The sequence below is a fragment of the Rhinatrema bivittatum genome, chromosome 1 (genome assembly GCF_901001135.1).
Source record: "Rhinatrema bivittatum chromosome 1, aRhiBiv1.1, whole genome shotgun sequence".
Lineage (NCBI taxonomy): Eukaryota > Metazoa > Chordata > Amphibia > Gymnophiona > Rhinatrematidae > Rhinatrema > Rhinatrema bivittatum.
The window spans coordinates 468,340,954-468,356,406 of NC_042615.1; the positions used below are offsets into that span (position 1 = coordinate 468,340,954).

At 41.5% G+C, this 15,453-nt stretch overlaps 1 protein-coding gene across 7 annotated transcripts in view; it reads right to left on the reverse strand.

The window, feature by feature from the left end:
- Positions 1-10,692: 10,692 nt before the first annotated feature.
- Positions 10,693-15,453, reverse strand: part of CAAP1 (caspase activity and apoptosis inhibitor 1) — a 171,795-nt gene continuing 167,034 nt past the window's right edge. For all 7 annotated transcript variants that reach the window (XM_029606341.1, XM_029606351.1, XM_029606369.1 and 4 more), the window contains exon 7: positions 10,693-11,229. In XM_029606341.1, the coding sequence (XP_029462201.1) occupies positions 10,877-11,229 (353 nt within the window). In that variant the 3' untranslated portion in view covers positions 10,693-10,876. The remainder of the gene's footprint in view (positions 11,230-15,453) is intronic.

Genomic DNA, 15,453 nt, shown 5'->3' on the forward strand with positions numbered 1-15,453 from the left:
ACAGATCTGCCCAACTCTAATCATTTATAGCTAAGCTTACATATAGATAAAGCAACGATGGGACCACATATTCTGTCTTTATTTGTACAAGTGTTAACATGAAAATAACACCTGAACACAAAAAGGGTGGTAGGTGCATTGCGTGGTCAGTGGTCAAGGTAGAGGGAAAAATCAAGTAAAAGAATGCAAGAAAGACTAGTTGCAAAGATGTGAGGGGAAAGAAATATCAACTGCGGTCTATGGCACTGCCCTAAGAATGAAACTGGACAAGCTAGATTATTCTTATGTTTAATTTAAATATTTATTACTCGCTGTATCTAGAATCCTAGGGAGTTATAACAAACCATTGATAATATAATAAAACAGACATCATAACCAGAATATCAATATAAAACCTAATTGTCCCACTTTAAATAAGCAAGAGAGAAAAAACTGGCCTCAGCAGTCACAGTCTATATTTCTATGTGTATAGGAACATAAGAATATAAGAAATTGCCATGCTGGGTCAGACCAAGGGTCCATCAAGTCCAGCATCCTGTTTCCAACAGAAGCCAAACCAGACCACAAAAACCTGGCAAGTACCCAAACACCAAGACGATCCCATGCTACTGATGCAATTAATAGCACTGGCTATTACCTAAGTAAAATGATTAATAGCAGTTAATGGACTTCTCCTCCAAGAACTTATCCAAATCTTTTTTGAACCCACTTCACTAAATGCACTAACCACATCTTCTGGCAACAAATTCCTAAGCTTTATTGTGCGTAGAGTGAAAAACAATTTTCTCCAATTAGTCTTAAATGGGCTACTTGTTAACTTCATGGCATGCCCCCTGGTCCTTCTATTATCCAAAAGTGTAAATAACAGATTCACAACTACTTGTTCAAGACCTCTCATGATCTTAAAAACCTCTATCATATCCCCCCTCAACTGTCTTCTCCAAGCTGAACAGCCCTAACCCCTTTGGCCTTTCCTCATAGGGGAGCTGTTCCATCCCCTTCATTTTGGTTGCCCTTCTCTGTATCTTCTCCATCACAACTATATCTTTTTTGATATGCGGTGACAAGAATTGTACACAGTATTCAAGGTGCGGTCTCACCATGGAGCAAAACAGAGGCATGATGACATTTTCCGTTTTAATAAAACATTCCCTTCCTAATAATTCCTACATTCTGTTTGCTTTTTTGACTGCCGCCGCACACTGAGCAGATGATTTCAAAGTATTATCCACTATGATGCCTAGATCTTTTTCCTGGGTGGTAGCTCCTAATACGGAACCTAACATCGTATAATTACAGCAAGGGTTATTTTTCCCTATATGCAACACCTTGTACTTGTCCACATTAAATTTCATCTGCCATTTGGATGCCCAATCTTCTAGTCTTGCAAGGTCCTCCTTTAATGTATCACAATCTGCTTGTGATTTAACTACTCTGAATAATTTTGTATCATCCGCAAATTAGATAACCTCGCTCGTCGTATTCCTTTCCAGATCATTTATAAATATATTGAAAAGCACCGCTCCAAGTACAGATCCCTGAGGCACTCCACTGTTTACCCTTTTCCACTGAGAAAATTGACCATTTAATCCTACTCTCTGTCTCCTGTCTTTTAGCCAGTTTATAATCCACGAAAGTACATCGCCTCCTATCCCATGACTTTTTAGTTTTCTTAGAAGCTTCTCATGAGGGACTTTGTCAAATGCCTTCTGAAAATCCAAATACACCACATCTACTGGCTCACCTTTATCCACATGTTTATTAACCCCTTCAAAAAAATGAAGCAGATTTGTTAGGCAAGACTTCGCTTGGGTAAATCCATGTTGACTGTGTTCCATTAAACCATGTCTTTCTATATGCTCTATGATTTTGGGCTTTAGAATAGTTTCCACTATTTTTTCATGCACTGAAGTCAGGCTCACTGGTCTTATAGTTTCCCGGATCGCCCCTGGAGCCCTTTTTAAATATTGGGGTTACATTGGCCACTCTCCAGTCTTCAGGTACAATGGATGTTTTAATGATAGGTTACAAATTTTATATGGATGCCCAAAGGTGAACAGATTATGCAAAATTGTTTGTCTGAATTTACTGTCACTCATTGAGAGGTCATCCAGACAGGAATGGGACATAAATGTGTGTACTGACGACCAACATGCAGCTCTGCAGATAAGCAATGGAAAAGGCCTTAGCGCTAAGTTGATGAGCTTTGATGTAGTCTGTAATTTGTAGGCCTGCAATTGTGTAGCAGTGCTGGATGCAGTCTGCTATCCAGTTAGACAATGCACATTTGGTGACTGCTATGACCAGTCGATAAGGATCGTAAAACAGAAAGAGTTGTGAAGCCTGATTAGATGGTATAAGCATTCTCACCAAAAGCTTGGTAATGCTAATCCAGAACCCCAGTGATGAAAATGGGGGGGAAGGAGTTCCTTCAGTCACCTTGGAGGGGAATAGCCCTTGTGAACATTTTCTAACTGACTGGACTCCATTGCAAGTGAATGAAATGAAGAACAATCTCCTAGTGGGGGATTCTGATGGATTAAAATTAAATTGAGGATACTGGGACATCTTCCTGTGGGAGTATGCTAGCAATACTGGAGAGGAAATTTCTTTCACCAGAGAGGTAAAGAAAGTTTTCAACAGCTCCGCTATTTGGTCATGTGGCTGATGTGTCCTCTGAGCTGGAGTGGGCTGTAGAACATCATCTTCCGAAAGTAGAATAGGCTCTTGCACTTGAATTGGAGGCTTGTTTGAAGTAAAAGGTACCAGAGAATTTATGGGATCTGGCATCTCTAAGCGCAAGCCTTCTGCTAACAATCTTGTTGGTGTAAGAGCTCTGGCGATTGAAAGTGATAGAGGTATTTCATCTCCCTCTGCTCCTAATCTTGGATGTACTGCATAAAGCTGCATCGGTAATTCAACGTGGTGCAATTGAAGTGGGAAGGCTCCATGGTTCAGGGCTCATGGTCCATTCGCTGTTGGCTTCTTTTTGCCAGACATCTTAAGAAGGCAAGTATTTAATTTTTTTTTTTTTTTTTTTTTTTAGTGCTGACAAGTGCTGAAGCAGTGCAGCAACTTAGAAAAATAAAGTAGATTTTATAGAAAAAACACAATAGAATTTAAGAAATATGCTGAGTTCACATCCTTGCTGTGCTTGGACAAAAAAAAAGAAAGAGGTACCTCATGAGGCAATGTTCACACAGGGATTCCTGTATATGCTCTACTGGCTAGGAAAGATGAGTCCGTTCGGTGCCACCAGATGACATCATCCATATATCTTGACTTGCTTATCAACAGAAAAAGGAACGATGAGGTACCCAAGTATCAAAAGGGACAAAGGGAGGAGTAAGAGCTTTGCGAATAACAACTAGACTAAAGGTCTGAGATATAGGACTTTACCTTAAAATACAGTTATCTAAATTGGGTGTAATCATCATATTCCCAAAATCTGGGAGGAAACTTTAAAACTACACTATTAATTGGAAAAGATCAGGAATAAAATAAGCAGTTAACATCAGTATCCAGTTAAATTAATTGGAAACAAAGTCACAGATTTATTGAAAGAACCAAAGTTGTAAATGGACTATAAAAAGTAAACAATCAATTTTCCATCTTTAATCAGTAAAAGTTAAGTTGGAAACCATCAACTGCTTCCAGGGTGATTATTACTGCTATATACAAGTTATTTTAATGTTGAATTAACTAATGAGCAACTTTCATTGCCTAGAAGGTAATCTCTCCCTTCCTCCCCCTAAAAAGAAGCACATTTTGGACTTTCAGAGAAGCTTATCAGGAGGAAGATTACACAGTTTAATGGGGTCTTTGATGGGATACACATTTTAAAAAGATATGTTTTCCCTTTAATATTCTTTTAATGGTTTGTGACATGTACAAATAAGGATACCACTAACCCTCTCCATATAGAAACACATTTAGTTTGAGCATATCCATATTCTTGACATACAGGCCTCAAAGAGAAACAAATATTTTTACTCATTTCATACTGTACAGGTTTGAGCTGTGAAAAACTTATGTAATGTAGCACAAACCTTCCCAAAGGTGCCTCTGAAAAAAAGACTATAAAATTGGCATCTAAAATAAATTAAATGAAAAGAATTTACTCTGAAATATGCACTACTTTTATGATAATGGAACAAACTATTGAATGACTGTGAACCTGTTTTCAGCACTGGTTTTCATATATTTAAGCAGAGAATATCATCAACTAGAATCACATTTCTAATGTTTCTGCTTTGTAATTATATTAGCTCCAAGGACAGCAAGTTTTCTTACCATAAACAGTATTTTCTGTAGGTAGCAGGATGAATTAGCCATTATACATAGGTGACGTCATCTAGCGGAACCAAATGGACTTGTCTCTCAAAGCTGCGGGTGTTGCCTCATGAGCCTCCTCCTCATGACAGTCACAAACTTGAATCTAATTGTGTAGACTCTCCAGGTAGGTGGGTGGGTATTCTATTTATATATTTATTTAATGTATATATTTATTTGTTGTCAAATGAGATGTACAAACTGGACACATAATAAAAAACGGTCTAGAGAAACAAAGTAAAAAAACCTTTCATGCATCAAATCAAGCAGATATATGCAGATAGAAAATGTGACAATGCTGCTAAATTACATAAAAGCCTGCTTAAACAGATATGTTTTCAAAAGTAATTGAATGACTTAGTACATATGACAAGACTCTGCTGCACATGGGCTAATTCATCCTGCTATCTATAGAAAACACCATTTACGGTAAGAAAACTTGCTTTTTCAGTCGATAAACTGAATTAGCCATTACATGTGCGGAGCCCCAAGCTGTGGGTTGGAGTGAAGCAATTACTTATGTTTAAGTATCTTTATTGGTTTCATTGAATACAAACATTGCCAAAGAAGCAGTAGCAATTACTTAGTAAGCAACTAGTCCCCACCATGGAGAATGGATTACAGTGAAAGATTACACAAAACTGCCTGTCCAAATTTACTGTCAGTCTTTGAGTTGTTGTCAAGACAGTAATGTGACATGAAGTTGGGAGCATCTCAAAGATAAGTGACAGAAGAAGCCATGGCTCTTACTTGATGAGCCTTAGCTGAGTCTGTGATTTGTAGTCCTGCTAAGTCATAGCAGTGATGGATGCAATCCGCTAACTTGTACAGTCCTAACCATTATCCCAAAGTGGTTAGGGTTGTGCAAGAATGAAGAGCTGGTTGATTTGACAATGAAGTGAACTACATCTTTTTTTTTTAATATGTAAAAGCCCATTTGCAGTTCAGTGGGAAGGCATTCTCCCCCTCATGCATTTGGGGTCTTGGGAAGAAAATAGGTGGAACTACAGATTGTTTGATACGGAAAGCTGAGACTACTTTCAGCAAAAACAGGGTGGGTTCAAAGAACCACCCTGTAGTGATAGAACTGCAGATATGGGGGGGTTGTGGATAAGAGCCTGGAGTTTACCAGCAACAGTGAAAACTACTTTCCAAGTCAAGAACTTCAAAGAAGCAGACTTTAATGGATCAAAAAGAGGATTCATTAGTTAGTAGAGAACCATATTGAAGTCCTATGGAACAGGAGGCTTCTGTATTGGGGGGTTGGACTTGCCAGAGTCCTTTCATAAAACAACACAGGAGTGGATGGGTGAAGAATAGCTTGTTCAACAAAGTGTGGTATGATACCATGAGCTCAGATATACTCTCTCTGGCAGTGGCAAGGTCTGAGTTGGAGAGGTTAAGCAAGTATTGTAAGAGCTGAGGAGGCTCGCAGAAAAAGGGATCGTAATCATGCTGTTGGCATCAGAGGGAGAATCTCTTCCATTTGAAAGCATAGTTTCTTCTAGTTGAAAACTTTCTAGACTAAACCAATTTGTCTTTGATATCCAATGGTAAATGGAGATTTGCAATCACTGAGCACTCAACATCTAAGCTGTAAGGATGAGGACTAACATGGGATGAAAGAGCATCCTGTTGTCTTCAGATAGAAGAGCAGGATTTCCCCCCCAGAGGTATGGGAGGACTGCTGGAAAGCCTGATGAGATACACTTACCAGATTTATCTGGGCCACACCAGCAGCATGAGGCTCAAGCAAGCACAGTCCTGAAAAACTTTCTGCACTATTTTGCCAGAGGAGTACTGATTGAAAAGCATACATGATGCTTTGACCCCAATCAAGTAGGAAAGCATCTTGTGCGAGTCTATAATTGTTTGGTAGAGTGGTACAAAATTGATTTAGTTTTGTGTTTTGCTGTGATGCAAATAGGTCCACTGTTGGTAGATCTCAAACGGGTAGATCAAACGGGAGTAGCTTGCTTATTACGGCGGTTACTACCCCAAACCAATTAGCTAGATACTTCACGTAGATGCAGCTCCAGCACTGCTGTCTGCATCGATGGTGGGGGTGGAAGGGAATTGGAACCAAAACGTTACCAATAAGGGCCCTGACCTCAGCGGTCAGAGTAACAGATTATGAAAACAAATAGGTGTGAAAGCTTGCTGGGCAGACTGGATGGGCCGTTTGGTCTTCTTCTGCCGTCACTTCTATGTTTCTATCTCAGCAGTCAGTCTGTTTGCTACAGATTGCTGCAGAGACCATTTGTGAGATTGAAACACTCTGCTGAAGTGAGCTGCTAGAATGTTGGAGGCTCCTGGTAGATAACTTGTCTACAGGATTGTTTAAAATTGCTCCATCTAGTTCCAGATTTTCAGCACTTCCTGGCAGAGAAGCCACGATCCTGTTCCTCCCTGTTTGTTGACAGAACATGGCAACCTGATTATTTGTTTGAATTAGGATGCTCCTCTCTTGGAGATGTGTGAACATGGTGAGAAAATGTCATATCGCTCTTAACTCCAAGAGACTGATTTGAAAGAGGACTTCCTAAGCAGACCTAACTCCCTGGGTACAGAGAGAACACACATGAGCTCCCCAACCTCTAATGGAAGCATATTGTTGTAAGGATGAGTTGATTGGGAAGCAAGCAAAGAGGGGCACCATCTTCGAGCATGTGGGGACTTCACCACTGTAACTCTTGTAAATCTGCGGTGTGATCTGCATGAAGTGAGTTGATCCCATGGAGATCTCAGACCCTACTAGAGATAACAGATGTGAAGGAGGGTTAACAGAACTAAATATATGGCCACTGCTATATGACCTAATATGAGTTTCTTGGCCATAGACCTCAGATTGAACAGCTGTGTTTGGATGAATGAGATTATGGGCAACCTCCATTTGCTGGGCAAGAATGCCTTCTGTAGCAATGAGTCTACTTATGTCCCTATAAACTGGAGGCACTGTGTGTGTTCTAGGTTTGACTTCTCGAAGTTGATGAGAAGCCCGATGCTCTGTAGAAGACAAATCATCACATACAGTGGAGAACTGCTTCTTGAAACTGTGCTATGATCAGCCAGTGGATGAGGTAAGGAAAGTAACAGGTCTACTGCTACTACAGCAAGGCACTGCATGAAGACTCTGGGCACAGAAGAGAGGATGAAAGGAAAGACTTTGTACTAGGACAAATCCATTTTGAAGCGCAGGTAAAGCCAATGGGAATGATGAATATAGTCATCCTTGAGATCTAGGGTGCATATCCATTCACCTTGTTGAATGAATGGTAGAACTGTGCTGGGGGAGTTCACTTTGAATTTCTTCCGGAGGATATATTTGTTGAGCGGTCTTAGGTCCAGGATTGGACATACTCCTCCCATCTTTTTGGGGATGAGGAAGAATTTGGAATAGAAACCTTATACATGTTGCAATGCAGGGATCATCTACACTGTGAGAAGTATTTAGACTTCCTGATGGATCTTCAGGAGATGAGATGGGTCAAGATGTGGTGGCAAATAGTGTAGCAGGGATGGAAGCTGGGAGAAATGCAACCAGTAACAATACTGTACAATTCTGAGGACCCAAAAGTTCTTGATTATTTGATACCATTTGTCCAGAAAATGCTGAATTCCTGCTGCCTGAAGGGGAGGGAAGATTGGTCAATGGGATCACAAACTGGTCCCTGACTTAAAGTTAGGTCTGCTGAGTAGTTTTTGGCTGATTGTGTTCTATTGTCTAGGTGAGGCCATAAGTTGTTGATGCTGTGTTGAAAGAGGTAGAAACCGGTACTGTTTAAAAGGCCAATAAAGCTGCCTGTGAAAGTGGAGTCATTTGTAAGAATAGTATGGACCCTGCAACAGAGCAGGTTCCTCTGGTACTAGGGAGAGAGAATGTACCACCACATTTTAGTCCTTTATTTGAGAGATGGTTTCTCAGAGCTTCTCCCTGAAGAGGTTGTCTCCCAAGCATGAGAAGTCTGTCAATTTCTCATTGATATCTTTACGGATGAAACTTGCTCGTAGCCATGCCATATGTTGTGCTCCAATAGAAGTACAATGTATGGCAAGGCTAACTCCAGTAGAGGTACAAGAAGCAGAATCAAACGAATGACTGAGGAAAGGTGTTCTGAATGGAGGAAAGTAAGCATGGTTTCAGCTTCTGAAGAGAATCATGGAGGTATTGTACTATGTAGAAATGATGGATAGTGATACGAGCAGAAAGCATTGTGCTTTGGAATATGCTTTTGCCAACATTTTCCAGAAGTTTGTGATCTTTGCCTAGTAAGGAATTGGAATGAATAATTTATTTTTTTTTGCTTTTTTTCACAGCAGATTCCACTACGACAGACTGGTGCAGCAGGTGAACCATAATGAAGCCTGGTGATTGCTGGATCCTATGTTTAAGGTCTAGTTTTTGAGTCGTAGGGGAACATGAAATTGGTGTGTCCCATAATTTCATTATCAGGATCTTGACAATGTCATGAACCGTTAAAGCAACCAGTTCAACCAGTGTATCAAGAACCTGATAATTCCATGGAGCTCTGTTTGTAGGTCTTTATCCTTACGTACATGCACGCAGTGTGCTGCTCCTAACTTCAACAAATTTTGAATGTGTGAGATCTTCCAGAAGAGATCTGTGGGAGATCTGGTAGAGGATCTGATGGTATTCCAGTAGAGTCATCTGAGCCCAGAGCTATGGGCTCACTTACACAGGACTCCAGTAATGAAGGGGAATTAGCTGGTTCCCCTGGTTGATATCTTAGAGGAGTGGCCTGGTCCAATGCTTCAAACTGATTAAACTCTGCTGCAATTGAGTGTGTAGTTGAGGAATCCGTAATCTGGAGTTCTGAAGATGACAGCACAACTATTGGTGAGTTTGGGACTCCTGTCTGAAATTGATGACGTGAGAGTTAAAAGGAGAGGCTGGATTATTCCATCTGTCTCTTTGGAGAGAGAGGTAAACTCCTCACAAGCCCTGCAATTTGGTCAAGCAACTATAGTGTCCTCATTATTGTTTGGAAACATCTGCTGGTTCTGGCTGGTTCCAAGGAATGATGCTGCTTTTGCTTCAATGCTGAGTGGCCAGCTGAACTTGACCATGTGGTCTCACGTGCCCCAAGGAAATCTAAGGTCCGCCAACGAAGGCCTACTTTCAAATACCCGCTGTACACTCCAAACACCTTAGCCAAGTGAGAGGAAGAGCTGTCTCACTTGCAGGGCCAAAATTATGGAATGCACTACCGACGAACTTGAGATTACAAGCTTATTTTAAGAAGTTCAAACGGGAACTAAAAACTTGGCTGTTTGAAAAGGCATATACGGCTGGAAAATGAGATAGCACTTAAATCTTAACTCTCAATACCTCTTTTAAATCATTTTATTTGTTTTATCTCTTATCCTTTTACAATAATTGTTATTCTTCTATTCTTATTATTACTGATAGCATAGGTTTTAACTGTCGATTAACTCTATGTTTTTATCCTATGTATTTAAAAAATTTGTAAACAATTGTAATGGCTTGTCTTAACGACGGTATAGAAAATCTGATAAATAAATAAATAAATAAAATAACTTCTGCTCAAGGCTTTTCCTGAGGAGACAGAAGACATTGCACTACAGAAGGAAGACCTACTATGACTTCGGAGAGATTTACCCAGTTCTTCCATGCACAAGGCCCTGGAGGCTGTGAGAACAAGGACTCCATCCATAGGCTTCTCAGTTTTTCTGGTTGTGATCTGGCCCCTGACAACGATAGGACCGATTGTGTCTGTCAGTGAAGGACATGATTTTTTCCACATAGGCAGCTCTTAAAACCACTCACTGTTGAAGATAGTTTCCTTAGAAAAATATTGGGCTAGAAGAAACTAAATTCTTTGATTACTTTTTTTTTGTAGTACTGAAAAGTGCTGTTTTGTGGCTGCAGAAATAGCAAGACAAGGAAGAAAAAAGGTTTATGACCAAAATAACTACTTTGAATGAAAAATAAAGGAGAGAAAGTACACATCCGTGCTTCAGCTCGACAAAAAAAAAAAAAAAAAAAAAAAAAGAGTGAAAAGGCTAATAGAAACTACCGCACATGCTCAGTACCAAAAGCTCTATAGCTTGGAAAGACAAGTCAATTTGGTGCCGTTGGATAATATCATTCACATGTAATGGCTAATTCAGCTTGCGTATTGATGAAAAAATTAATTTTAAACTTAATAAAATTTAAGCTTAAAAAATATTAACACAGTAAAGGAAGAGAGGTCTACTTTGATCTGCAAGAAGTGTAAAGGAGTCACAGATTCTCTTAAAGGCTTCAGAATTTTGTAATGTGTGACATGTACTGAGCATGTGTCAATTCATTTAATAAAGAAGAGACACTAATCCACCTGATTTTCAAATCAATCCATTTATGAAATCACACAGTCCATAAACAACTTAAGTCACAGGTCACTTTATACAAAAAATTTTTAAAAAGGAGGAATGCTATATACAATCCAAATTCAGATCTGCCTTTACAATCTTCAAAACAAATGTATGGGTTTACATTTAAAGAATAGTAAGAAGAAATAACTTAAGCACTAATTTTTTTCCCATCACCAGCTTTCATCAGGGCCTTGATAGCTCGGGCTCGCATCTCAAGCTCCAGAAGTTCCAGCTGCTGTGCAGATGGCTGTACATCTTCCGGAGGAGGAGGAGTGGACACAGCAGGAGTGGATTTAGGCTCCTCTGGACTGGGTTCTGCCAACCCGAGTATTTCATTTACACTTTTATCAATGTCCATCTGGAGGTCATCGCCCTGACCACCTCTGCTTTTGATTGCAGTTTCAGGCACATCTTGGATCCCTTCCTCATTCTCTATGCCTTCTATATCGCTATCAAACGCATCTGCATTTATGCTGAGGGCATCACTATCTTCTCCCTTAACTTTAACACAAAATGTACCAAAATTACTAAGTAGCACAGAAAAACACAACTAAGAGTCAGATAACAGCAACATTTCATTCTTCTTACAGTGTAGCTCCTTGGAAAATAGAGATGCCACCCTACCTAGGTCAACTGGAACTGTGATCGAATCCTGGTTTTCTACCATTAGATAAAGAGAGATGTAATTCTGATTTCAAGAAAAACAGGACCATCTCCTTGAATGAGGAAAAACCAGGACTGAATCAGTCTGTTTGGGATGACCTGCACTACTGACCATTTTCTTGTCATCCAGTGAAAAAGGACAGTACTGAAGACATCAATAAAAATCTGACAGCACAATGCCTTTTAAATTGGAGTCAGTTTAGGAAAATTGAATACATCACATCTTCATGTCCACATGAGCAGAATATGCAATAAATATATATATATTTATATAATATATACACAAACACATACAGTAGTAAAAGCATTAGTGACTAGAAAATGTTATGATAGCATCCCATGATCTATATTGCTAATTAAAAGATTTTATATCACAATGAAGCTTCTGAAATCCAAACAATAAAATGTCCAATTAAATTCAAAAAGCTGAACTTTAAATAGTCATCATACAAACAAAAAGCAGAGTCGCTTACCTGTAACAGGTGTTCTCAGAGGATAGCAGAATGCCAATCTTCACACATGTATGACATCATCGGATAGAGCCCGGAACGGAACTTTGATCTCAAAGATTATAGAACTTTTAAATATGCCCTACTGAGCATGTGCAGCTGTAGTTATCACCCTGCCCCCTAGGCAGAGTTCTGCAGTCCATGATATAGTTAATACATGGAGAAACCAGCTCCCAGGGGAGGTGGTGGTGGTTTAGTAAGAACTGACATCTTGCTATCCTCTGTGAACACCTGGTACAGGTAAGCAACTCTGCTTTCTCTGAGGACAAGCCAGGTGGCAATCCTCACACATGGGTGATTCCCAAGCTATAGGCTGCCCAAGCAGGACCAAGCAAGAAACCGCACACAGCGCGGAATGCATTACCCCTCTCCCTTTTTCCTGTGAGGCAGCTGACCCACAAAGTGGTCTAGGGGGGGAAAGAGTTGGATTCCACAAAAAGAAAACCATATGACAAAGAAAAACCTAAGGCAGGGGAGTGATGCGAGTGCCAGCAAGAAACATACTCACCATCACAGAAAATATTACAAGTAGGGTTTTGGATCAGCAAACACTGATGACCACAATAGGTCTAGAGCCTCCTGGATACAGGAAAAGGCCTAATACCCCGCTACTCCTCTCAGCCAACTTACAACCCCCTCCCACTGTACAGATCCCCCCTTTTGAGTTAACTCTACGTTCTTCTTAAACCAGTTACAAATTCCTTTAACTTCACCCTCTCTGCCCTCCTCTATCCTTTTTCTCTTCTCTCAGCCTCATTAATTTAAAGTTATTTTTGTTATAATGTAACTTTTTTTCCTCTGAGTTTTCCTCTTCTTCCTTTTTCTCCGTTTCATGTAAACCGATGTGAAGTTCCATACGAACTTCGGTATATAAAAGTGTTAATTAATTAAATAAATAAGAGAAAAACATTTGGACGAAGACCGCATAGTTTTTTTCAGTGTCACAAGACAACCAAAAATGCACGTGGGACCAGACAGCCCCCAGAAAGAAACTGCAGTCCACTGGCACCTGAAGGACAGAATACATTTGCAGAAGTGTGCCCCACGTTTGGCTGATAGGCAAAATGAGCAGAAAGAACCCAAGCAATGCTTGGAAAAAGAATCAGCAACAGCAGTTTCTGTGACAGACCCTACCTGCCAAAGTACCAGACATAGCTGATCACACTGGACAGTATCAAGAAAGTCAAGGGATGAAAGGCAATCCCAGAAATGGGACTGTTAGCTCAAAACCTCGAGCAGGGTGTTAAACCAAGCTGAAGCTCAACTGTCATCCTGACTACAGGAGAGATCAGGGGAGCAGGAAGGCATTTTGGACAACCCAGTGAAGAATGAAAAGTTAAAAGCAGTACTGGCCAAAACTTGGCAAAAGACAGGTGGTACAGAGTTCCCTGTAGGTATACACTAAGAAATACCATGAATGCCCTAGCTTTCCTTCCCCTTCCCCCAACATTCCAAATGGAAAATCGGGGGAGCGAAGAACACAAGGAGGCAGACCGCTGGGCTGCAGGGGTAGCAAAAAGCCACTAGGCTGTAAATATCTGAACCCCAATGGAATAACTCACTGAGAGCGAACCCCCCCCCCAGGAAGAAATCCAGAAACACTCCACCAAGGGACAAGAAGCAGGGATGCTGCAAGTGCAAACACCTGCAGAAGAGGATTTCTTCACCAGCCTGGAAACCCAAGGGTAAAGGACAGAATCAGAGTGATCTCAGAACAGACTGCCCAACAACCTGACGTAGGTATCAATACTGCAGACATGATTACTTATACTTCCCCCCAATGAAGCACACGGTCCAGAAAATGAAACAACCATTGCCTGAGCTGTGATGTTGAAGTAGAAAGGTAAACACTAACACAAAGCACAGGATTGCTGACCATGAATATGAATGACAATTCTGTAAACCATTTTGATCTTCTTTTGGAACGATGGTATATAAAACGCCTAAATAAATAAATAAATGAGCCAGGACTCTGTCTGCAGACAGTATTATCCCTAAAACAGGAACATACAGCTTGCAGCCACCGCAACAAAACAGAACCACTGTTGTGGCATCCCTTGTCCCCCAACTCCCTCAGCCATGGATATGGCGAAAGTTGAAAGACATAATTGCCAACTAAATGAACCAGAATCCTTCTCAGTGAGGTAAGAGTTCTGCAGGCGAGAATGACTGGCAAGAGTGGTCCTCCACGAAAAACACACATTGAGTTCAGCAGGTAACAAAGATGACTCCCGGATGGAGAAACCCCTAATCTTCACCAGGGAGCTACCCTGAGTAAGAATCCCGAGTACGACAGGTAGACCAAATCTGGAATAGCTCCCTCGCGATATAGACTTGCTGTGCTTTAGGATGACCCAAGAAGAGCACTATCGTCTGAGCTGTTCTTGGATCCCACGGTGGATAGAAAATGACTGCTGGCCAGAAGCAGTGAAATCCCTTCTCCAGGCTGGCAGAGTCTAATTTTATCCCTTATTAAAAAAAAAAAAAAAAAAAAAAAAGATACTGCACCTGCAGTTTAGTTTCCTTGTCCTCTCCTTGCTCTTTCTGTTTTTGTATATTTGTCGTGTACTGGCAACACTGGCATCGATGTCAGGACCACGTCGGGGACCAGGACTGCCATTGAGCCCCCATGGTCACCCTTGTCGCCATCAAGGTGCGTGACCGCCTTCGACGCCGTAAGGGTTATTGAGCTGGGCCTTCTGTGCTGTAGGCATCGGCAACACTGTAGATGTCTTGACCGCCATGGGTTCTCGATGCTCTGGACGAATGGCATCGACTTTAGCATTATCGAGCGCCATGGGCCTCAATACAATGTAGTAGTGGCACCGACCTCTAGTATCGCAGTCAGCTCTGTGTCGGGGACCAGGACTGCCATTGAGTGCCACAGTCATCCTCGGCACCATTGATGCTGCCCTCGATTCTACCGAGATACGTGACTGGCCTCGATGATGTCAAAATGCAGGGCTACCATGGAAGCCATTGGATGTGTTTGCCACAGATGCCATTCATCGCTGATCTCGATGTCAAGCACCATCCACAAGGCACCGGGATCGCTATAAAAGCACCCTGGTCGCCCTCGAGGCCATCAACTGCCAGGGCTCCTGGGAACCCTCGAGTGCCCTGGCAGTCTATGGCCTCGAGGGCGACCAGGACTTTGGATCTTGGATGACCTTGATGCATTAAAGTACCAGGGTCGCCATTGACCTGAGGTATCCTGGAATGCCAAGGCTCCTTTGCAGTGTCCACATAAGGCACTAAGGGGCATTGAGGTGTCTCATCTGTGGCATACGGCTGTCGGGCACTATGGATGCCGATGTTCTTGGGGGCTCTGAGCCGCTGGGATTGTGGGGTATCAGAGTCCCTGCCGGGCTTTGAGCACCATCGAGGCTGATGAGCTCTAGGGTGCTGTCAAAGCTATCATCAGTTATGGACATTGGCAAGGGATGCCATTGAACTCGAAGCATTGTCGTCCTTGGGAGAATAGGGGAGCCGAGGGGAACAGAGGGGAACCGTCAATGGCGTCGGGAGTCATCAGTTTCTTTGGGCATTGGTA